The 22,901-nt window shown below is 45.4% G+C and overlaps 1 protein-coding gene across 3 annotated transcripts in view; it reads left to right on the forward strand.

The window, feature by feature from the left end:
* The window catches only part of Plxna4 (plexin A4), a 416,968-nt gene that overhangs the window by 286,726 nt on the left and 107,341 nt on the right, over positions 1-22,901 (forward strand). For all 3 annotated transcript variants that reach the window (XR_012444270.1, XM_074062846.1, XM_074062859.1), the window contains exon 5: positions 22,419-22,519. Coding sequence is in view for 2 of the 3 variants with exons in the window: in XM_074062846.1 (XP_073918947.1) it covers positions 22,419-22,519 (101 nt within the window). In the remaining variant the exon portion in view is untranslated. The remainder of the gene's footprint in view (positions 1-22,418; positions 22,520-22,901) is intronic.

The raw sequence follows: 22,901 nt of genomic DNA on the forward strand, positions 1-22,901 counted from the left end.
TGGCATTTGAACCCCACCTTGATATTGAATCAAGCTCTTTTTATCTCTGAATAGTTCAAAGCTGTCTCTTTTCCTAGTGATCCTTCCTTTCTCTCACCTTATCCCTTTCCATGATGGACCGACGATCTCGGTGCACCTCCACTTACCCTACTGTGTATTGTGACAGCCCTGTGTTCTTAGGATTTTCCATGACCTATGGGGCCAACATCCTGCTCTGCCTGCTGGCTTCTCAGATGAGTGCCTAGCAGGTGAGTAAGTGCCCATATGTGTTGCAGGCAGGGTCATGGTGTACAGCACTTGTAGCTATGCTCTGTCCTGTTCTTCAAGGACTGTCCCACCTCATATTTCTATCTGGATATATTTGCCTTTCTACAAGCTGTGCCAAATGAGAGTCACAGATCTATAACTTCCTAGGAAGGTCCCTGATGATCCTGTCTGCTCTATTCTTGGTCCAATTCTTTGTCTAGGGCTTAAAATTAACTCAATCCTGGCTTCTTTCTCTTTTCCTGCTACCAGATTCCTCCTATCTACCATATTGCTACCCAGTTCTTAATTATCCAATTCAAGATGCCAATTGACCATTCAAGAATGAATAATGGCTCCAGAAACCTCTCTTTGACCTTGAAGATGCTCTCTTTCCTGAACAATAAAGTACAGAACTTCACCTGGGATAGATATTCAACAAATGTTGATAATTGATATTATCAGTAATAATGTTGAAGCATTAGTTTTAAATGTATGACACATGCTTTAGAATGGTTTTGGACCCTAGACAGTCAGGCCAATGCAAGTCAGACAAGACCCAACTGACCCCAAAGTGCACATCAAAATAAACATCCAGAGTTTCCCAAAGCTATGAACCCTAAGTGATGTGGCTGGGACTAAAATCCAAGTCTCTCAAGAACTTTTTCCACTATACCCAGCTGACTCATACTGCCTGGCTTGACTTGCTGCACTTATCGTTTAAGTATTAAACATTAATTGTTGCCTCAAACCTTGTTGTTTTGACTACTTCTGGAATCTAGTTCTGTTGGCATAAAAAATGGATAGCCAAATGGTGCCCAAAGAGCAGGCAGTGGTGGCTTAAGGGCATGGAGAACCCAACAGGGCCTATGGTTTAGGTGGTGTTAGAGACCCAGCCCCCTTATGTAGCAGAAAGGCTGCAAAAGCAAGCCTGCCTACTTCAAGTGTCTCTGAGAGCTAGCCTCACTTCTTTTGCAAAGGAATGAATGAGGTCTGACTCAGGGACGTTCAAGGGCAAAGCCAGGTTTGGACTGAATTGTTTGCTACAGCTGCCAAAGCCCCACCATGGACAGTCACCCCATGATAATCTCTGGGCTCTGCAGAATACATGTTCTGTCTTTAGAGATAGACATCATTTTATTTTAAAAATTTTTTGGTAGTTCTGGGGTTTGAACTCAGGGCTTCACACTTGCAAAGCAGGTGCTCTACCACTTGAGCCACACCTCCAGTCCATTATTTTGGAGATGGCATCTTGTGATCTATTTTCCTGGGTGGGCCTTGAACCTTAATCTTCCTGATCTCAGCCTCCCAAGTAGCTAGGTTACAGGAGTGAGCCACCAACACCTGGCTAGAAACCATTTTAGTACCTGCTGCAGAGAAAGTAGAAGGAGCAATGTCAAAGAGAGAGGGCTCTGATGGGTTATGCGTGCCTCAATAACAGTTACCCAAAGCACCAGAACTTTCTGGGCTCAGCTGCTCTTTCTTTTTTTGCATGCTTTCTATTTATAATATTCTTGCTTCCTCAGTCTTGTACCTCAGTATAGCAGGATATCTGTAGTGATGAGTGGATTAAAAAAAATAAGAAAGAAAAATGATTTCTCTTCTGATGCCTTAATGGAAGGTAGTGAAAGAAGTGAATCAAGAAGTTAATAGTGACTATCATTTATGCTAGTCATTTATGCTAGGCATTATCAAGCCTAGAAGGCTTGATACAGGCGAACTCTAAATTATCTTTGCTAATAGGACAATGGTAGCAAATGAGATGATACCATGGATCTGTTTCAGACTTGCTATTTTCCAAGTGTTTTTTCATACAATATCTCACTGCAACTGCCAAGCAACTTGCCACGGTTGGCACCGTGATCTTCTGCAATAGATAAGAAAGGTTAAGTGACTTCTCAAAAGTCACACCGTTATGTCAAGGGTAGCAGGCAGGTTTCTAGTCTGGGTCTTCTGATATTGAGTCCGATGCCTCTGCAATGATTCCTTAAACAATCCTATGTCTTGTCTGGGGTTTTATTTTTAATTCTCTCTCCCACAAGTCAATGCAAGCAAATGGCCAACTTGGTCATTTGAGTTTTATCACCTTTCTGTTTTCTGGAAGAGATGCTAACAGGGGTGAAATATTCCAAACTATCCTATAGGCTCTCAAAACAACCAAGATAGTGATGATTATCTCTTTTTACAGTGAAGAAATTGATGCTCACAGATGCTGGGTAACTCACCTCCACGTACAATAGGTACCCATCCATGCATGGGCACTGGCCTGGTCGATTGAAAATGCTGTAGCTGCCCACTTCCTAGTAAACCTGTGTCAACATGCAGTGAATTTGGATAAACAGAGCACATTGAGCATGATCAGCCCTGCAGTTCTCTTATAAAAGCCACTGTGGCCCTTGACCACTCATGGCAGGTCAGCCACAATGACTTCCCTTCCATAGAAGCTTTCCCACTTGGCATCTCTGCCAATTAGATTTATGCAGGGAAGGTCAGGAAAGCCTGGCCTCCCTCTTCTACTATTTCATCCACAGTGCTGTGGGGACTGCATAAACATACATCAGCCTGGGGGTTCCGGCCTGACTTAAACCACCAGGGGCTTGCGATGAGCTGCTCCCCATAAAGGAAATAAGGCTCCAACTCCCTGGAGAAAAGTCTCAATAGCTTGCCTGTTTGCCGTCTGCCTTCCTACATCTTCCCATGTGAATGAGGTCTGACTCAGGGGAATTCAAGCTTCAGTTGCAGTCTCATACAGAGTTATTGAACTTGAACCCTTGACTTAGTTAGGGTATTACAGAATGAGTGGCCTCTGAGCTCACTTAGATTCACATCTCTGCCTCCCTCTTGGGTATATCCTTGTGCTTGAGCTAACAGAGGGTTCTTCTCTTGCCCCCAAATGATCATCACAAGCAGATGGCACCTCTTTCTTTGAGCACATAACAGATAACCCCAACAACAGTATTAACTGATCAGTTAATTAATTTCAGAGATTTATTGCTGGGGAACCTGGTGGGCACACAACACTGTGCTGTCTCCACTAAGCAGCCTGGGAGAGGCAAGCTCATTCCATCAATACCACTGGCTTCCATACCTTGGCCAAGGATTCATCTAGAAGGACAGTCCCAGCCCCATTAGACCCCATCTGCCTGCCACTGGAAGGTGGGGAGTAAGCCCACCAGGGTCTCTCATCAATAGTCCACTGGAAATCAAGTTGTAACCAGTGGAGATGTGTGTCAGAGCATCTCAGCTCCCATCCATCAACGCAGGGCATCATTAATAATCCATGACCTAATGACGAAGATGAATATTGGAGCAGAGAGCAGGGAGGGTGGCAGCCCTGGAGCAGTGAGGCAGAGGGAGAGAGTGACTTATTAGCCCATTGCCAGGTGTAGACTTCTCCCCACAACCAGGCTGGGCCTAGAATGATTTATTGATACAGTAAACTGATTTTTATAATTAAAATTGATTTTTGGTTTTAGCCTGGTCTAGAAGGGCTGGATCAAGTTCAAGAGGGGAAATGGGGGCGGTCTAGGGGAAGGAAAGGAAATGTACTCTTATTTCCCCATATATCTTAGATTGTTAGAAGCAGCAGGAGGCTTTCATTTTATAAGTGAGAAAACAGCAGCTCTGAGAGATTCACCTCTTTGGCCAGCCTAAGATGGTGAGATAAGACAGGGCTGCGGTGGGATTTGGGTCTCCTGAATCCCTAGGATACTCTCATTACCTGGGATTGTATATGCAGGTGATCACAGAGCTGCAGTAATGATGTGTGGATTGTCCACTGCACAAGAACATCTCACCGAGGGGTGATGAGTAGGTGCTGACTTCCAGCCATGACTTGTGTGCTGGGTAAAGTAGGGCTGCTGCTATCCAGAGGCTGTGTTCACAGGTACCATTGAGAACTGTTTCCTTTAGGAGTTAGCTCTTTCTGGCCAGCAGCTGCCAGACCCCCTGGATCTGTGCATACCTCACCCTTACCTCATAGCCCAAGGCCTGGAGGCTACCTTGAAGCTGAGATGTGACAGCTCCTGCACAGCTCTGCCCCAGGCAGTGGAGATGCACTGAGTTGTGGTGTGTCTACTCCAGCACAAGGCAGCGGGCAGGGATCTGTGACCCAAGAGTAGCAGACATTATTTATAGATGGAGCAAGTATGCTTGCATATTCATCAACACACATCTGGGCTTATCTAGAAGATGAACATGGGGTTGTAGGCATTACCTCATGTATACATACAGTTCTTGACCAGTCCCTCTAGGGAAGGTCAGAGAGAGAGGAGGTGAGTCCCATGTCCATTGCTTAGCAACCTTGTTCCAATCTGAGACCCTCCCCCCATCTCTGGATATCTGTATCAGGTCCTCAATGAGTGCAGAGTCCCAGTGGTACTGGTGGCATCTGGCTCCTAGTCCTCCATGTCTCTTTGGACATCTCATAATAGACTGCATAAGAGAGCAAGTTGGGTTATGTGAATGTGAGCAATGTCCTTAAAGAAATAATGGAAGAATAATTTGTTGCCTCTTTTTCCTAGCCTATTTTTAACAGATGATTTTTAGAGAAAGTTTGAGCAGAAGGAATTCTCATAGACCCCTTTGTGCCCCCCTTACTCCATGGCCTTTTCCTCTACTAGTATTCCCCACCAGAGTGCACATTTGGTACAACCCATGAAGCTACACTGGCGTATCATCACCCAGAGTTCATAGTTTACATTGGGATTCCCTCTTGGTTATATGTTCTATGAGTCTGCACAAATGTACTCATTATTATAGTATCATACAGAATATTTCCACTGCCATAAAAATCCTCTGTGCTCCACTTATTCATCTTATTTTCCATCTAATCCTCCCAGCAACCACTGATCTTCTTCCTGTCTTCATCGTTTCGCCTTTTCCAGAGGTCAAATCTTTGGGATCACAAAATACATAGCCTTTTCAGATTAGCTTTCTTCCACTTAGTAACATGCATTTAAGATTTTCCCATGTCTTGATAGCCCAGCTCTTTTAGTGCTTTTTCAGATGTATCATTTTGATCACTCATTCACCTGGTGTTGGTCATCTTGGTTGCCTCCAGGTATACACATTTATGAATAAGTCTGCTGTGAACACCTGTGTACAGATCCAGTGTGTTTTTCATCTGCCTAGCTGACTACTACCCAACACAGGGAGATGCAGAAAGGCTTTAGTGAGTCCAGCCTGGCTGAAATACACAGAGTACACACCTTATCCCTCAGGTACCAGACCCTGATCCCTGAAGGGGCTTGACATATGTGTGCTAGTGACGAAGGAGGGGCCTTTCCAAGGCTAAGTAACTAAGATATGTAGAGAAAGCTCCCATCCTTTGCTCCTGTAATTTGTTCCATTATCCTGGCATACAAGCAACAAAAGAGGATAACAATAAGATAGACACAGCTTAATGCTGCATCAAAGTCCTTCGTAAGTCATGCCTGATTACAGTTAATGATGTGCCCGATTCTTATTGTTTTGCTTCAAATTGTGTGTAACTGGCAAACAGGGTATAAAAATGGCTGCAATGAATGATTGTTCTAATGAAAGGTTGGATTAGCTGTGTTCCTTGACCCTTTATTTAGTTTTGTGGAGCCAACCTATGTTTCCTAGGTACGTTCTCTTCTTCCCATGAGTTTGCTTGAGGTCTGGATGAGTGTGGGTGGCTTTTCAAGCATCACAAAAAGTCTACGTTTTAGCACATAGAGTTAGGCATGTGAGTCACCAGGAGCTTGGCTCAAGGGAGGGGGACATGGGGAAAAAAAGATAAATAAAACACTCCAAGGGCAGAAGCCATGGTCAGAAAGTTTGCCCGGCTCCTGGGATCGTTGAAAACACAAGACTCTCACTTTTGCCCCTTGGCTCTGCTCCAAGAAATAGCCTGACAACAGCCTATTCATTCCAAATGTTGAGAGAGGGGGATCCTACCCAGGCAATTTCTGATTCCTGAGAAGACGGAAATCAAATGAGGGCTGCTGAGGTAGAAGAGCCCACCTGTTCTGCCCTGTGGTGTTCGCCTGCCATCTGCTCAGTACAGCCACCTTTCATGATGATGGCTGCTACTTAGTCTGCAGGGCTTTCTTATTCCCTACCCTCCTGGAGGAGCAGTAGACAGAGAAGCCCACAGGAGCAAGGAGACTCCTCCAGGTTTGTCTGAGTCCAACTAAACCAGACATTGAAGGTGGCCAGCTGTGCCTATGTCGCGGGGCTTTCTCACCCACTGTTCTGCCTTCAATGCCTCCTTTTCTAACTTAATAAAACCAAAAAGCTGGTTTTATTAAGTCCTGTGCTAGCCCAAGATGCTTTTGAGTGTCTATGGTTTTGTTGGATTCTCCCTAAGGTTAGGAAGCTAACCTTGAAGGACCAGGATGAATAGCCCAGAAAACCAGACTGCACCTCCCAGTTCTTTATCTGCAGAGTTTATAAGATCAAACACATTGCTCAGCCCAGCTGTGCTGGTCTCTCAAAGGGCATGGCCCAAGAAAGTCTTCTCATACCAGTCTCTTCAAACCTCAGTTCTAGCATGCTGGGAGCAGTGCAAAGTTCAGGTTGTCCTGAAGAGTTGGCCCACCTGTGGGTTCCTGATGCTTCCTGTTCCCAGACACTACTCCTGAGTACCAAGATGTATATCACTCCCAAGTACTGAGCAGAAGCTGCTCCATGAGCCTGTAGCCCTGATCCAGCAGAACAACTCCATAGTTGGTAAAGTCTCTTGGAATCAGGCCCACCATCCCTGCCTGTCCCAACCTGAGTGATTTGCCTAGAATCTTGCCCAGGACAGAGCCTTATTTAGGGAAGTGTGCCCTAAATATGAATACAGATTGCCAGGGAACACCCTGACCAAAAAATGATCATATGTTATGCTTGCATGGGACCTCTCCAACCTCAACTCTGTCATGAGTGTCTACACCACTGTTGTGATACTTGGAGCCACTTGCTCTTCAACTACCTCAGGCAGGATTGCTCATCGTGGGGGAGTACCCGCTACTTGGTCCCTGTGAGAAAGTGGGTTTGAGAGGAGAGGCTGTACCAGGAAGCAGTTGTAGGTCATGGACACGATTTCCTGATAGAGTCCTGGCCCTGTCACTCACTGACTGCATGACCTTGAACAAGTCACTTAACCTCTTCCAACCTGTGTTCTCATCTGTAAAATAGAGGCTGTCGTCCCTGACCTGGCTACTTCACCAGCTTGTGGTGGGGGTCACGCACAATCATGGTTAAGAAACTGCTTCATCAATTGTGAAGCTGGGTCCAGCTGCTCAATATTATCACCAGGCCTGCCCCACCCTGCTTCTGGAAGCCTTCTGCTTGCAGGGTCTGTGAGACTCCAGAATAGAGACATGTCACCCTTAGAATCTAACTCTTCTTCTCTCTTCAGCCAAGGCAAGTTGTCCCAGATCTAAGTCATCATCAGGACATTGGTGGTAGTTGAAGAGAGGGGAGGAGCACAGTGCTTTGAGAAAACACAGAAATTGGAAATTCTGGTTTTGCTGGTCTGAACTTGGCCTGAGCATCAGTTTTTTTATTTAACAGCTGTGCAGTCATTTCTGATGCACAACTAGATTGGCAGCTATGACCTAGACCCCAGTTCCTTACCTTTTCCTCTTCCCTAGCACTTAACACGTGCCCTGATTGTCCCCTTCAATTGTGAGGATCCCTGAGGATGGCCCACACTCAGCAAGTGACAGGATGGTGAGCTTGTCAGAAGCATGCAACCCAAATCAGCCTCAGTAGGCCCGAGACACAGGTCCAGGTCAGGCTATACTCCCAGGAGTTTCAAAAACAGACCTAGTGGAGGAGAAAAGTTGTCTGCAAATGAATCCACTCATGGCATGCTACCTACCCACGTGGTCATGCTTGTTTCCTCACTGCTACCTCAGCCCTGCTTCCTGCAGATTTGTTTGCAAACTCAGCAAATGGCCTGTGTTTTATCATGTCTGGAGGCTACATCTTCAAGTCCCTGTCACAACAGGGGCTGCTGGACTCTGTGCCAATGCCACCATGCTGGGCCTCACCTCCTGACCCTGGCCTGCCAGACATGCCATGCCAACCTCTGCCCCACATGCCAGCACACAGCATGACTTCTTGTGCTTGGCCAGGAGCCAGCTTGATTTTCTGTCCCAGACTCATGGTCAACTTGTGCTTATGCCTGTTCACAGAGGTCAGAGGCAACCTGAATAAAGGAAATCCACAGATGACCTTGGCTTGGTTTCATCTGAGAGCTAGAGCTGCTCTCTGCCTTCACCCAGCCTGCTTGGGTGCCCTGGGAATAAGATGGACTCCCTGGGTGCCTCTTCCTGCCCTATGTGATTAAAAAGCAGAAGAAATGCTCTCAGAAAAGCTAAGGAGGGGAGACAAAAAGGGGAGTGGCTGAAGAGTTCTCCTATTGAGGAGAAGGTTTGCAGAGCTGGGACCGTGGAGGGTCACTGAGGGGAGTCAGTGGCTGAGTTGGGACTGAGATTATAAGGACCCATTATAACTATCTAAAGGTCTCCTCCTTTCCCAGGACCTACTTCCAAGGCCACAGAGGGCAGAAGTGTCAGCCATGACAGGGCACCTCCGGGAACCTCCAAAGTTGACCTTTTATTTAGGGGTGCATTATCTGTTCCAGGAGAAGCAAACATCCTTGTTGTCCCTACTGTGATGACAATTGCCACTGATTTGATGTAGATGCTCCAGGAATGGTATTGAGGGCTTTACATGGATTATATTATTTAATCTGTATAACCTCTTAGAAGATTTATAATGCCTGACCAAGCTATGGACTGGCTAAGTGAGGATCTCAGAGTACAAAACTTGGGTGCCAACAGTTACATGGCTTGCTTCCCTGGGGTGCCACAGCTCCTGCCCAGCACAAGGTCATTGAGAGCTATGTTCTCCTAACCCCTGGTGGACCTTATACTTCTAGATCCCTCTCCCAGTTTCTCCACTACTGGGCTTTGGTATTGGGGTTGTATTGGTATAACAGAGACCCATGTGGACAGACAGAGAGAGTAGCTGAGGCTCCAGGCCCTCCCCTAAGCTACCCCATGCATGTCCTCTGAGGACAGCCAAAAACAGAGGCCTCCTCCCCTCCCCATTCCCACCCGGGCCAGCAATTATTTCTGACCTCACTGAGTCCCTTGTCTAAATATAGCCCTGACAGCCGCTTCTCATTTGGGAAGGGAGAGTCTGTTCTGAGCCTTAGTCTGATGTGGATCAGATTCCTCAATTGCACGAGATGTGGAATGGATAAGTTACCCCCCTCCACACACACCAGCACCTAATGGAAACCACCTGACCCAGCTGCAGTCCAATGGGGTCAGCCCCTGGCAGATAGAAGTTGGAAGTTCCACATTATCTCCTCTGCAGCCTGGAAAACATAATGTCTATCATGGTATGCTTGAGCCCTCTGACTCTCCTCCCTGTCTCATTCAGAGACAAGGACGGATGTCATTAGGTACTTACAACAGGATTTACCTGGCACCTACCAGGCAAGTTGTTAATGAATCCCATTAGGTGGATGGAGAACCTGAGACTTAAGGATGTAAAGGAACTTGCCCAAAGTCACACTTTTGACAAGTGGCTGAACTAGGATTTGAACCTAAGACTGAGTTCAAAAGCTTGTGCAGTCTCCATCCCATCACAGTGGGCTTGTGTGGCCCATACCTCCTGCCACTGACCCCGTTACTCACCCACCCACTGTTTATGTTAATGAAAGAGAGAAATGACAATAGTACACAGTGGTGGTCTCATTGTTTATCTTCACATGTTGTGATCATCTCCTTTCTTAGAATTCAAAGTATGTGTCAGATTGATGTCATGATACTCTTTCAAGGTCACAAGAGCAGGGATAGAGGTGAACATCCCTCTTATGCAGACAGATCAAGTTCCAAGATGGAATGAAATTAGGGAACATCCTGGAGTGAGGCTCCTGGGGACTTTTTTAGTTTTTGAAAGTTGATTATTATGGAATAATTTAGCTATAAAGGACAAGAGAGATCTATTTAGGAGAGCCTGAGAGGTGAGGACACCTGTCCAAGGTCTTACAGCAAGTTAGAGAAAGGTAGTGTACAGGTTTCAGCAATATTCCAGTACCCCACAACTGCTTGATCTAGAAACTAACCTGATCCAAACATGGTACATGATGGAGTCTGTCCTCTGTGGGAACAAAGACAGAGGTGCCCTGGTCCTTGCTCAGCAACTTCTGTGAGAAGATGGAGTTTGGGTGGGATGACCTGGTTTTCCTGTGGGGGCCTTCTGGGTGGGAAGGTAAGCTCACTTAGTACTTGCATTGTCAAACAGTGACAACTCATCCAATATGAGCTACTTAATTTTATGTGCACTGTTGATCATAAAATGTCCCAAGATAGAATGTTAGAAGCCACATGAATATTGGAAAAACTAAAGCTTTGACCCTAAGATAAATTTTAGGCTGACTAGTTAAGTACATTGATTTAAAAGACTAAAGGTTAAATCATCTTTTAAACATTGTTTTAAGTTCCCAAGTCAAAAAATGTTTTAAATTATATCCTGTCTGTGAAAAATTCAAATTCTACAGAGTTAACCCGTTAGCAGTTTTACTATCTCTCTGGAAGGTATTCTTTGCACAAAAATATGTGTGCGATACAGCTGTATAACGAATACATAGTTACATAGTTGCTTTTCGAAAATAAAAATGGAGTGTAAAGTAGCAGCATACACCTATAATATCAGCACTAGGGCGGCTAAGCCGAGAGGATCTTGAGTTTGAGGCCAGCCTGGGCTACATAAAAAGACCATGTCTCAATAAATAAATAAGTACATAAATAAATAAAAATGGAGTCTTAATATACTTTTTCTGAATTGTGCTTTTTAAACTCAAAGATGGATCATGGGCACCTGCCCACATCAACAGATGCAGAAGAATATTATCTCAGAGTGTGTATGTGCCATCATTTATTTAACCAGTCCCCTATGGATGGATATTTAGGTTACCTCCAAACAGTCATCTACACATATGAAGCCACAGTGAATATACACAGCACGCACCTGTGTCCAGGTGCTAGCATTTATACAGAGAAGACTATAAGAGGGAGACTTGCTAGTCATTTTTTATTTTAGTAATAACTCCCAAGTCACTCCTTAGAAAGAGTATACTCATCTAAACCCAAACCTTTTGAAGTGCTATCACTTTAACTATTGTTCTTTTATGTTTGAAGAATTATTGGAAAGTACCCTCATAGTAGCCACTTTTTCACAAAACAGACACATTTTACTCATGTGATCAAAGATGCCCCTGAGCTGGGTACCAGTGGCCACACCTGTAATCCTAGCTACTAAGGAGGCAGAGATCAGGAAAACTGAAGTTTGAAGCCAGCCCAGGCAAAAAAAATCACAAAAAAGGGCTGGTGGAGTGACTCAAGCCCCAGTACCACAAAAAAAAAAAAAAAAGGAGAATAAGAAAGAAAAGAAAAAAAAAAAAAAGCTGCCTCTGAGAACAAAAAACTCTCCCTCCATGTTCCAAGATCATTCTGGGCCCTCACCCCACATATGGAGCTCCCGTGATGCTGGAGGGCTAGGAGAGGAAGAGGATTTACGCTTCTCCCAGTTATCTGTGGCCTTTGTTGCTTTCTTCTAAAGACATCAGCACCTGGCCTCTTGAGAGGCGCCCTACCTCGATTGAACCTAGAAGGCTCCCCCTTTGGGAATCATGACTTTCCCAGGGTCAAAATCCTTTTGGAAGGAAGATGTTTGTCTCCTATCCAAGGGAGCTGCATACCCAGACAGGGATGTCTGCAGGAATGGTGTTCATGTACAAACACACTCCTGTGTGGCCCAGAACATACACTGTGCAAATGCTACTGTATAACCAGGCACATACTTTTGGGCACACCCTGTTAGGTCACTGTGCACTTGCTCACATGAGTGGACCATTTGTACACCCTGTATTTTAATTTGAACAGCCAGACCATTGCTGAGAACTCAGGCCAGTAATTCCCTTAACAGAGGATGTCAGAGGGAAGAAGAGTGTGCTGGGTGGAGAAGGAGCGCCTGCCCTGCGTGCCCTCTCTTTTCCCATAAAGAGCCAGAGACAGCCAGCCAGAGGGCTCGGCATATGCCTTGGGACCAGCTTGGCTCAGCTGCCTACTGGGCCTGGAGTTAGGTGTCCCCGTGCCAGTCCTCCCCCTCCCTCTCCTTCTTGGCTGCTGGAACAAAAGCCCCCATTGAGCAGGCTGAGCTTAGGAAACATGCCAGCAGATCCCCAGCCCTAGCTCAGATGGGGCCATTGTCTTTGTCAGTGTCACTGGTGAAAGATGGCTGGAGCAGGAGCAGCACTTTGATCCCCATGACAAAGGTTCCTTCCCACCTGCTGGGCTGGGGTGGGGAGGGAACCTCATATCCCACCTGGGTATGAGTCCCAGGGGTAACCTCTTCCTTCAGCTCTGACCTTAAGACCAGGTCAAGAATGGGCATCTTGGCCAGGAGTCAGCATCTGGGGATTGGGTGACAAATATTAGTTTGCTAGCTGTGTGGCCTTGGACAAATCCCTGTAGCCTCAGAAAACCCAATGAAAATTAGATTATCTCCAAGTTTCATTTCAGCATATTAACTCTGTAAATGCCAGAACTCTCTCCCATACTAGGTTCCATTTCACCTGCATGTTGGCAGGGCTGAACTCTGGATAGGCTGTGAGCATGGCTGCCAGTCTCCACCAGATGCAATGGATGGGCAACCCAGGGAAATGCCTACCTTACAACACTGCAGCCTGGGTGATCAGGTCTCCCAAGCCTGTTGTGTGATATGACTATGATATCCCAGAGAAGGGAGAGGTTAATTTCTACACTAAATGATAGGTTTTAGGGTAGAGCCAAAATTGCCAAATCAATTGTCTTTATGAGGAGCTTATATATGTAGGAGCTTGACAGGGGCAAACTTCATTCATGCGTTCATTCATTCATTTATGAAGGCAGACAGGGATTCATGATCATGTCTGTTAATTCTCATTTACTGTGTATGAACGGAATACTAGATGTGAGAGAAGAAGGATGACTTTCGTCTGAGAATGATGCTGGAACAATAGATGAAGACGTGTTATTGCACATTCAATGGTCAATGTCATCCCAAGTAACTCTCAAAACAACCCTTCAAGGCATGTGCATGAAGGAAAGGAGGCTCAGTGAAGGAGGTTGTCCAAGCCACACATGAAGTTATCTAAGGAGGTGAAGGAGGTTGTCTAAGCCCTACAGGAAGTTGTGTAAGGAGGTAAAGGAAGTTGTTTAAGTCATGCAGGAGGTGGCAGATGCAAGACTCAAACCCAGGTCTGTCTTCCCCCAAATCTTTGCTTCTCACTCGTCACCGAGATACAGCTAAATTGGAGAGGGGGAGAGAGTCTCACTGGAGGAGGAAGACTGTGTTGAGATGAACTTCCTGTCTTTCTTTAGGGAACCCACTTGGGGAGCTCCCCTTAGCACCTGAACTTAACCAAGTCTCCTAGTTTTATAATAAGCAGCCTGCAGTGCTGTGAAATTTTCAACCCAAGACCTGAGTTCAACAGCAGGACCAGAGGTCCTTCCAATCCCCCTGGCTGTGTGTGGGAAGCCAGTGGTGCCTGGCAGACTCAATGGTGGGCTGCAGCCCCGTATTCATTTCAGTTTCCCCTTTTACCACCACCCTGCTGCATGACCCCGGGCAAGCTGTTCAGCCTCTCTGGGCCATGGCTTTTCCATCTGTGCAGCAGGGAAGGGCTTTGCTCTCTCGCGTGGTGAGGAGCCTGCCTGGCTAATAAGGATCGTGTGCCTGCAGAGCAGCCCACACTGGGAGGCACGGGGATGGGGTGATTTCTCAGGGCTCTGCGTGAAGCACAGAGTGCTCCTCACTCGCCTAGCTTCCAGCTACCGCCCTTGCTAATGAGAAGCAGCATATGTGATGATTCCGGCGCCGGCGCTCACTCCTTGGCTGTCCGAGTTCCCAGAGTAAACTGGCTTCCTATTAGGCATTTATACTTATTAATAGCAGCAAATTGCAGCCCTCCGCAACATCTGCTACTTTCCATTTGCAGAAAGCTTCTCAGACCATTTGTATTAGTAGTGTTTTGTGACCAGTTCTCCCAGGCAGAACACAACCAAGACCCTCCGTCTGAAAATAAATCAACTGAGGCCTAATGGGGGGCACTGCTTTGTTCAAGGTCATCAGCCAATCCAGAATACAATGGAACTTGGCCCTCAGCTGCCCCTCCCCCAAGTCTCATGCTCTGGGGATGTGTCCTTGTTGTTCTAAATATTGATGACCTTGACCCCAAAACTCCTATCGATTGACAGGCAGGCACAATGGTAGCAGTTGGGGGTGTTGCCGTCGATCCTGTGTGTCAGACTCTTCTCAAATGTGGTTCCTGCTGGACCAGCCCCATTGGGCTATGCATTTAGCACAGGCAGGAGGAACTACAAAGTGCAAAGCAAACCATTCTTGAGGAACTCATATTGCTGCCAAGTAGATAAAATCATTTCCCGCCCGGGGCAGTACATAGGATCCAAGAGCATCTGTGCTTCTACGGAGCTGTGTTCTCTTTCCAGGGTCTTTTCTTGTACTTCACTCTGGGCTGGACCTTTCCTAACATCTACTGTTATATAGTCATAGAAATAAGAGAGAGTGGCCAGCATGGAGGACCTGAGAAGATCGCCTGGTCATATTGGAACCAGCTGTTGATGATCTCTGAACACATACCTGCTACATCCAACATCAATGTCTGCATGACATTGGTACCCAGGGCAGAAAGAAGCTACTGCACTGCAACTTCTCTCTCCTCCATTTGACTTCTCCCCCTCGACCTCCCACAATATCTTTGTGCTCTGCTCTGACTATCTGCCCAACCCCTGTGTATCCACCAGTTTTTGCCACCACAAAGCTGTATAAGTCAAGCCCAAACTCAGCAGCATGTGCTAGGTGCTCATTCTCACACTCGTGGCTTTACAGAACAATCACACGTCAACTGTCTTGGCCAAGCTTGGCTAGGCAATCCTGTTTTAAGCTGGCTTGTCACCTGGCTGTGAGATCAGGTCTTGCTCCATGCAGATAGATTTGGGGCCCAGGCTAAAGAGAAGGCTCTTCTCCTGGCAATGGCAGCGGCACAAGAGGGCAATAGCAAGCACACAAGTCCATCGCAAGCCTCGTGTTTGCTACCATCCCCATTGGCCAAACCAAGACCTGGGGCAAACCAACCTTCCCATGGGGTGGGGCTATAAAAGGATACTTTAGTGAAGGGAAGAATTGGAACCCATACTGTAATCTGTGGCCAGCCTCCTGACTTCTGCCTGTCTTACTAATCAGCCAAATTCAGAAAGAGCTGCCATCTCAGAGAAAAGATATGAGCAGAGAGGCTCCAAGCACCTGTAGTAACTTGGAATAAACACAGGTTCCTGAGCTACTCAGTCATAGGACCATGACTACAGTCATAGTCATGGCAGGGAGGGGCTTCTATGAAATCCTTGCATGGCCCTAAGTCATCAGAAACAGAGCCTAAAAAGGCAGCCATAGGCCACCAAAGGAAAGAAAGGCTTGTAGAGAGGCTGTGAGGTACTCCCCAAGACCATGCCAGAGATGCATGCGTATTACTGAATTAATAATCTCCTGGAAAAGGACTAACTTTTTCAGCTCTACTTTCCTTGGTTGGGGACAGGAGATAGGAGGACAACATGACAGATTGTACTGAGTGCCACATATGTGCAACTTGACAACTCCCCAGCAGCCTCTTGGAGTTTCTTAATGGGTCCTCTTGCCTCTTTTTTCCTTTCTTTTTTTGACAGTTTTGAAGGAAACTGGGTGCTTAAGAACCCTTTTGGACATTTAAATTAACTCCAGCCATCAGGCTGGTGTAGCCACTGTGGCATTAGGCATCCAATTATAAGAGTAGAGATGGAGTAATAACTCACATTTCGACCAGGATGTCAAATACTTAAACAAATGAGAGATACACACAGAGACTTACAGTGTGTGTATGGAACATTTCTGAATGTAATCAGTGGAGCAGCAGGCACCTTTTGGAATGTGAACGGCAACAGGCAGAGTGGGACCCAACTGCCAGAAAAACATCTTGCAAAATATCAGGGAAACCAGGCAGGAGTTGACCAGTGGTGGTGGGGGGGAGGCGAGGGGCAGGCCTGGAGGAATCACAGTGATTCCTCCAGTTGTCATGAGAAGCCCAGTTCCCAGGCCCACCAGGCACAGGTTCAGCTCATGAGATGCAGAACTTTGTAAAGAGCAGGCCAGGAGTTGAAACCCTCTGTGGGTCCTCTGACTGTTCTCAGTATCTGAGAACTCAATATCTGAACTCAATATCTTCCTATCCTAGACCACTCTTTTGTAAGTTGGTGGCCTTTGGTCATGCGGCTATCCAGGGAAGAAAGATGTCAATGACAATGATGATGACAATAATGACCACCACAACAACGATTTTATCTACAAAAATAAATGATGATTCTCTTTATAATAGTTTCAAACCAAGACAGACTACTCTCTTCTTATTGTTTAAGGAAGTGAAGAAGTTTGGTGGTAAAGGGTAAAGAAAACCAGCGTCTTTCCCAGGAAGGTAATCTGAGGAGACAAAGGTTAGACTGGGGAAGGTTCACAGGTGACACCTGGTCACCACAGGAGTGAAGATGCCAAAGCAGAGGTGAGGTAATAAATAGCAGGATTAACTGTTGAAACTCATGGGCCACTTGACATCACATGAACTCTTTGAATTCTAGCCCCTCCTCTGTGCCTTTGGAGAGGGTGGCCATGGGAAAAGTTCCTGACAGAACAAGGCTGTGGTATTATTTTTCCAAATCAAGAAGCGGATGTCCAGAGCTAGACAATGACAGAGCCAGTTACACAGCGATGCGTGATAGGAGACATTCATTCCGAAACCTTTTGTCCATTTGAGATTCAATTGAAAAGCAGAGTGATGTCTATCTTTTCACTGAAGGATCTCAGAATATTTCATAAACATAAATTTTTATTCCTCTCCCAACAAACACTCTTCCTCTTGACCCAGGGAGCTGAGCCAAGAACAGGTGTTTCATGCCTATCCTGTCAGACTGAAGATGATATTATTTGCCAAAGACCTCTCAAAAGACTTTCTAAAAATTCTTTATTGTGGTACTATGCAGGCATGAAACTTACCATTCTAAGGGTTTCTAAGTGCACAGTGGTATTAGTCCATTCACACTGTGGTGCAACCACCCCCACCATCCGTCTCCTGAACTTTCTTGTCTTCCCAGACTGCTACTGAGCCCATTGAGCATTAACTCATTGCTTCCTCCCTCCAGGTCCTGGCACCCATCATTCTACTTTCTCTCTGTCAATCTGGCTATTCTAGGAAGCTGATACAGAAGTGGAATCATATATTTGCCCTTTTGTGTCTAATCTATTTCACTGAGCACAAATTTCCTGAAGGTTCCACCAGAATTTTCTACCTTTTAAAGGATAAATAATATTTGCTATATGTATATACCACATTTTGTTTTCCATTCTCAGGTCACTTTCATCTTTTACCTGGAAATGTGTCTTTTACACCCTGTGGGATTGTATGGTAATTCTAGTTTTTCAAGAAACTTTCATATTGCCTGGTGAGTTTTTCTACAAAACCAGGACAACATGTCAAGATAACAATATGCAGACCCCACCTCCACTCCAGGACCAAGAAGCCGTGTCCTTCCCCCAGTGCAGTGGAGGCACACACAGAAGCCCCAGGAGGTACTGGGACTTCATTTCTAGAAGCACCTAAGGGCCATATTGAAGCCACATCAATCAACACTTTTCCTGGATCCCCCTGGCCGGGATTGGACCTCAATCTTTTGTGGCCTCTGAGACCATCTGTCATTATGATAGTTTAGGTCATACCATCATCAGATTTGCTCTCCAAACATAAGTCTCCCCACCCCTGACTTTCTTTTTTCACCTTTTCCTGTGGTCTAAATTCCCTCACTCAGTTAATTAGCATGCCTGGCACTGTAGCTTAAGACTTTAATCAGCGTGGGGTCCTTTTAATTAATCCTGTGGGTCTGCATTGGAGTGGATTTTGTTCCAGGGTCAGAAGAGGAGTCAGAGGTGGGGGATGGACAGGCAGCTGTGCTTGGTGTGAAGTGTGAGTGGAGAACCCAGGTATTTGGGGAGAGACTCATAGGGGCAAGGTGGCTTCGAAGCCACCTGGCCACCTGTGTAACATACTAGCAAGGTGTAGGAGGGAACTAGGGACCTTAGGGTATATATTTGTACTAAGATAAATAGCTGGACTGAATCCAGTTTTCAATAGTGATTTAAGTGTGGGGAAAATTTCCAATACTTTCCAGAATTACCCATGGGGTGGGAGTGAGGCAAAGCAGTGACACAGCTGGGAGAGGCAGAGCCAGCATGGTAGGCTTGACCACACTGGAGAGTAGGTAGCTTGATCTGGAGCTTGCAAGGTTTCCCTTGGGATGGTCCTGGAAAGAGGAGGGAGGTGACACTGGGCCCTTGAATCATGAGACCTGTTCTCTATGGTCTGTCAGAATCCATCTGTTGGCTCCCCAGTTTTAGATCCATGCTGTAAAAAGAGTAGGGGGGAAGCCTAGGTCAAGTTCAGAAGAGGGTAATAAAAATAATGGGTTACATAGCCCATTTCTAGAGCCTGCAAGGCAAGGCTGAAGTAGTTGGGCTGAGTGCCTCCCCAAGGAGAACTCTCTAGACACCCAACCAGTATCCTCGGAGTGTGTTTTTTGAAGGTGGTCTGGTGTCACGGTTACACATGTCAATGAAAGCCAAACAAGGGAGACATGGTTAATGTAGGAGGGATTTTGTCTGGGCATTGAAAAGGAGCTAGAATGGAAAGGAGTTTAGAACTAACCCAGTGAATCCCTCATTTCTAGATTAAAAAGAGGCTCAGAGAGAGGACTGCTCAGGCTCACCCAGGAAGCTGGGGGGCAGAGCATTGGCTAGAGCCTACACTCTGAGCCTTGCCAGGACCTGTGCCCCGTCTCACATAGACACACCTAGAAATCAAGAACAACTTATCACTGTTAGAGGAGCTAATAAAGTACCGAGTAAGTCCAGGAAGCTCAGAGAATGCTAGAGTTTTGTGTGAAGGGTGAACAGCAAATGGTTGAGGAGAAGATATCATCATTCCAGGAAGAAATAACACAATGAAGGGAGGACGGAAGAAGAAGGCTTTCAAGTCTCTTCAACTCCAGTGGAGGCCATGAGGTCTAGGAAGACTCTCAGAGTAATTCTCTGTGATGTGAGGGAAAGGTAAAGTGACAGAGCAAGTCAGGCACGGTGGCTCATGCCTGTGAAAGACAGAGATTGGGAGGACTATGGTTAGAGGCCAGCCTGGGCAAAAAGTTAGCAAGACCCCATCTCAACAAACAAGATGGGTGTTGTGGTATACCTATAATCTCAGCTGCACAAGAAATGTAGGTAGGAGGATTTGATAAAAAGTGCAAGACTGTCTGAAAGATGACTACAAAGAAAAAAAAAGGGGGGTGTAGGAGGAATGGCTCAAGTGGCAGAATGTTTGCCTAGCAAGTGTGAGGCCCTGAGTTCAAACCCCAGTACCAAAAAAAAAAAAAAAAAGAAGTGACAATGAGGAGGGTGATATGAATGGCAAAGACAGCAACATAATAACAATCACTTGTAAAATGCTTGACTATTTACAAAACAGTGTCATAACTGTAAACTTGTCTGTGCTCTGGGAAGCTGGATTATTTTAAACTGTGGGATATTTTAACCTCCATGTTCAAGGAGGAGATAAGTAAGACTCAGAGACAATGGGGTCCATTGTCAGTTAATGACAAAGCCAGACTTTGATCCTGGCTCTTCAGGGTCCCACACACTTCCCATCAAACAAAAACTGATTTCTGTTTAAAATTAAGAGTAGAGGGATTTTACCATTCCAGAGTGTTTACACTATTAAACACCAGTTGCAAGATATTTTTAGAATGCAAAGCTTTTTGAGACTATCATATTCACTAAGCAGCTGGCCCTTTACTCAAAGTGGGGCACCCCGGAATCCTGGGGCACATTCCATCCAAGACAGATTATAGAGCATTCAATAGGAGAAGCTGGGGAGGGTATTAATTAAGTTTAGACCAAGAAAATGCTTTTGATTGAACAAGCAACGAGTTTCTCTTCAAACCCATGCAAAATATGGCATGCCAGACAAGCAGCTGGAATGTATGAAAACATTATTATGTACTTATAGTTCCCAACTTTCACCATCTATGGCCCCTTTTATTATTTTTCCCCCTCCAGGCATTATATTTTGAAAGATTCTGTCTACTAACAAACTGCATTTATTAAGTAATAATATATTTCCTATTTTTAATATGAGACATATATCATGAGTATGCATGAAAACATAAAACAGCAACAATCCAATTTCTAGTAGGCTTTTGGAAATATTCAAATTAGCCTGTGAGCCTAATTCCTGCTCCGGAATTTCTAGGAGCTGGGATCCTTTGGATTGGGAACAACTTTATGTGCTTATGTGACTAGCATGGCTGTGCTCACGTAAGGAGTGGGCAGAGAAATGAAAGGGGCAACAGGAATGGAGCAAAGTCCTGGCTGCATGTGGAGTCAGTGGGGTAATTCATAAGAAACTGATTAAGGTTAATTATGAAAATATCAAGATCATGTGCAGGCAGAACCCAGGCATGGCCCTTGCAGATTACATGAGAAATAATAGAAAGAAGGATAAAGTTCCAAATGGGCAAAAAAGACCTTGAGAAAGGACCACGAAGGCCAAGAGCAAAGCTGTAAGAATGGGAAGAAGAGGCTACAGGGTCACTTGGAAGAAGGAAAAATGCAGGGTGGTCTTTAGGAAGGATCAAGATATATTTTAGAGAACAAAAAGATACAGAAAGGGAATAAGGAAATTAAGGGGCAAGAGATCACGTGGTACTTGGAATTCATTGTTAATGAATTCCAAAAGAGTTTCGAGACTAATTGGGCAGGCGCAGGTGCCAGTTTGACCGTGTGTGAGTTACAAGTGGCTCCTGCCAAGCGGACATAATTTTACAGAGGCAGATGCCCGATGGAACAGCAGGGAAAACACAGGCTCTGCATTTGCTTATGAGCAGAGAGGGCTCAGCCAGTTCAGCACAGTTTACAGTTTTCTGTGCCTGTCGTGTGATGGTGAAAAACCACATCAAATTGTCCTAGCTTATTAGGCAGGAAGTCCTCCATTGAGATAAAAAAAAAAAAGTATCCCAAATGAAAAAAAGGATGATTAAAAAAATCCCTCTTTATAAGGAAGAAATTATCAAAAGGAAGAATAAAGATTAAGGCTATAAAAAGAAAATAAAAATTCCATTTGATCCTGAATTTCATTAATAAGGACCTACTATGTGGTGAGTACTGGAGAGTCGTGTAAAGAGACATCAAGGCAAAACTGCATTGCAGAACAAAGAAAATCTAAAGATATTTAAGAGCAGCAGGAAGTGGAAGCATTTGGGCTAAGCAGAAATGTCATGTGGAACGATTTATGTTAACAAGCTGCTACTGAAAGCCAATGCACAGTTTTGGGGTTGGAGAGGAAGCCTCCAGTCATGGAAAGGGTGTGGGTAGGAGGAGAAATAGCAAGGCTGCTCTTTGAAAGCACCAGAGTGAAAAACGTGTGGAGCCAGTTGGCCAACAGTATGGGCAAGAAAGAGAGGGCAGGCAACAGCCAGGGAGGAACTTATGCCTCTTGTTAAAAGGCAGGGGAAAGAGAAGAAAAGGCACTTGGTGGGGGCTACATGCTCTCCGGAACATCAAAACTGCTGAGACCTGAAGGAAGGACTGGAAAGAAAAGGAAAAGGAAGCGCCATGGCAAGAGTGAAATAAGAGATGGAGAAAGAATGGACATTCAGGTTTATTTCTCAGATAGGACACAAAGATGTCACAGAATGGATATTCAGAGATGCTGGGGGTTCAGTAGTGGGATAATTAAAATGTATACTATGTAAGTATCATAATTTAATATGAACTCTCTGGGGTTCATATTACCAGATGTCTAAGAACATAGTAGATGACCGAGTCCTCTGGATACTGTTCAGCTGCCTGCTCAACATTTTCACTCAACATGATCACTCAAGGTCTTTGACTGTAAGCAACTTCATGCTCCCCTAGTGTTTTCAGTGATATAATGACATTTAGAATAGCATCTGGTCCATGGACCACTGGGTGTTGTGCAGAATGTTGACTGCTTTCTCCCTGTCATGCTGTCCTAGCTCACCAGAGTCCCTGTGGAGTCCTGCAGTCAGTATCGGAGCTGTAGTGAGTGCCTTGGCTCTGGTGATCCCCACTGTGGCTGGTGTGTCCTCCACAACACGTGAGTACTGTGAGGCCTTCCTCCTACCTTCTATTTCCTTCCAGCAGTTTTCTTCCTCCTCCTCTCTGTCCTTACTCTCCTTCCCTGGTCTTTCTCTTCTCTCCTACTCTTTCTTCCTTGCACACTTTACAAGCTTTAGTTCCCTTCTTTTGTTCTTTCTGATTTATCTTTCAAATTGCTCAAATTCCATAAGACACAAAAGGCAATGACAGCATGGGGTTGTTGACAGGCTAGGATATGGACATCGTAGTAGATACTTACATCCTGGAAGACAGATCCCTGGACTTTCCTGAATGTGACTTGGTTATCAACTGACTGTTTAGGACTGAATCCCAGGAAGAAGACATGGGGTTTGTGTCTCAAAGTTGCCTTGGGCCACTAA

The sequence above is a fragment of the Castor canadensis genome, chromosome 2 (genome assembly GCF_047511655.1).
Source record: "Castor canadensis chromosome 2, mCasCan1.hap1v2, whole genome shotgun sequence".
In the NCBI taxonomy this organism is placed as follows: domain Eukaryota; kingdom Metazoa; phylum Chordata; class Mammalia; order Rodentia; family Castoridae; genus Castor; species Castor canadensis.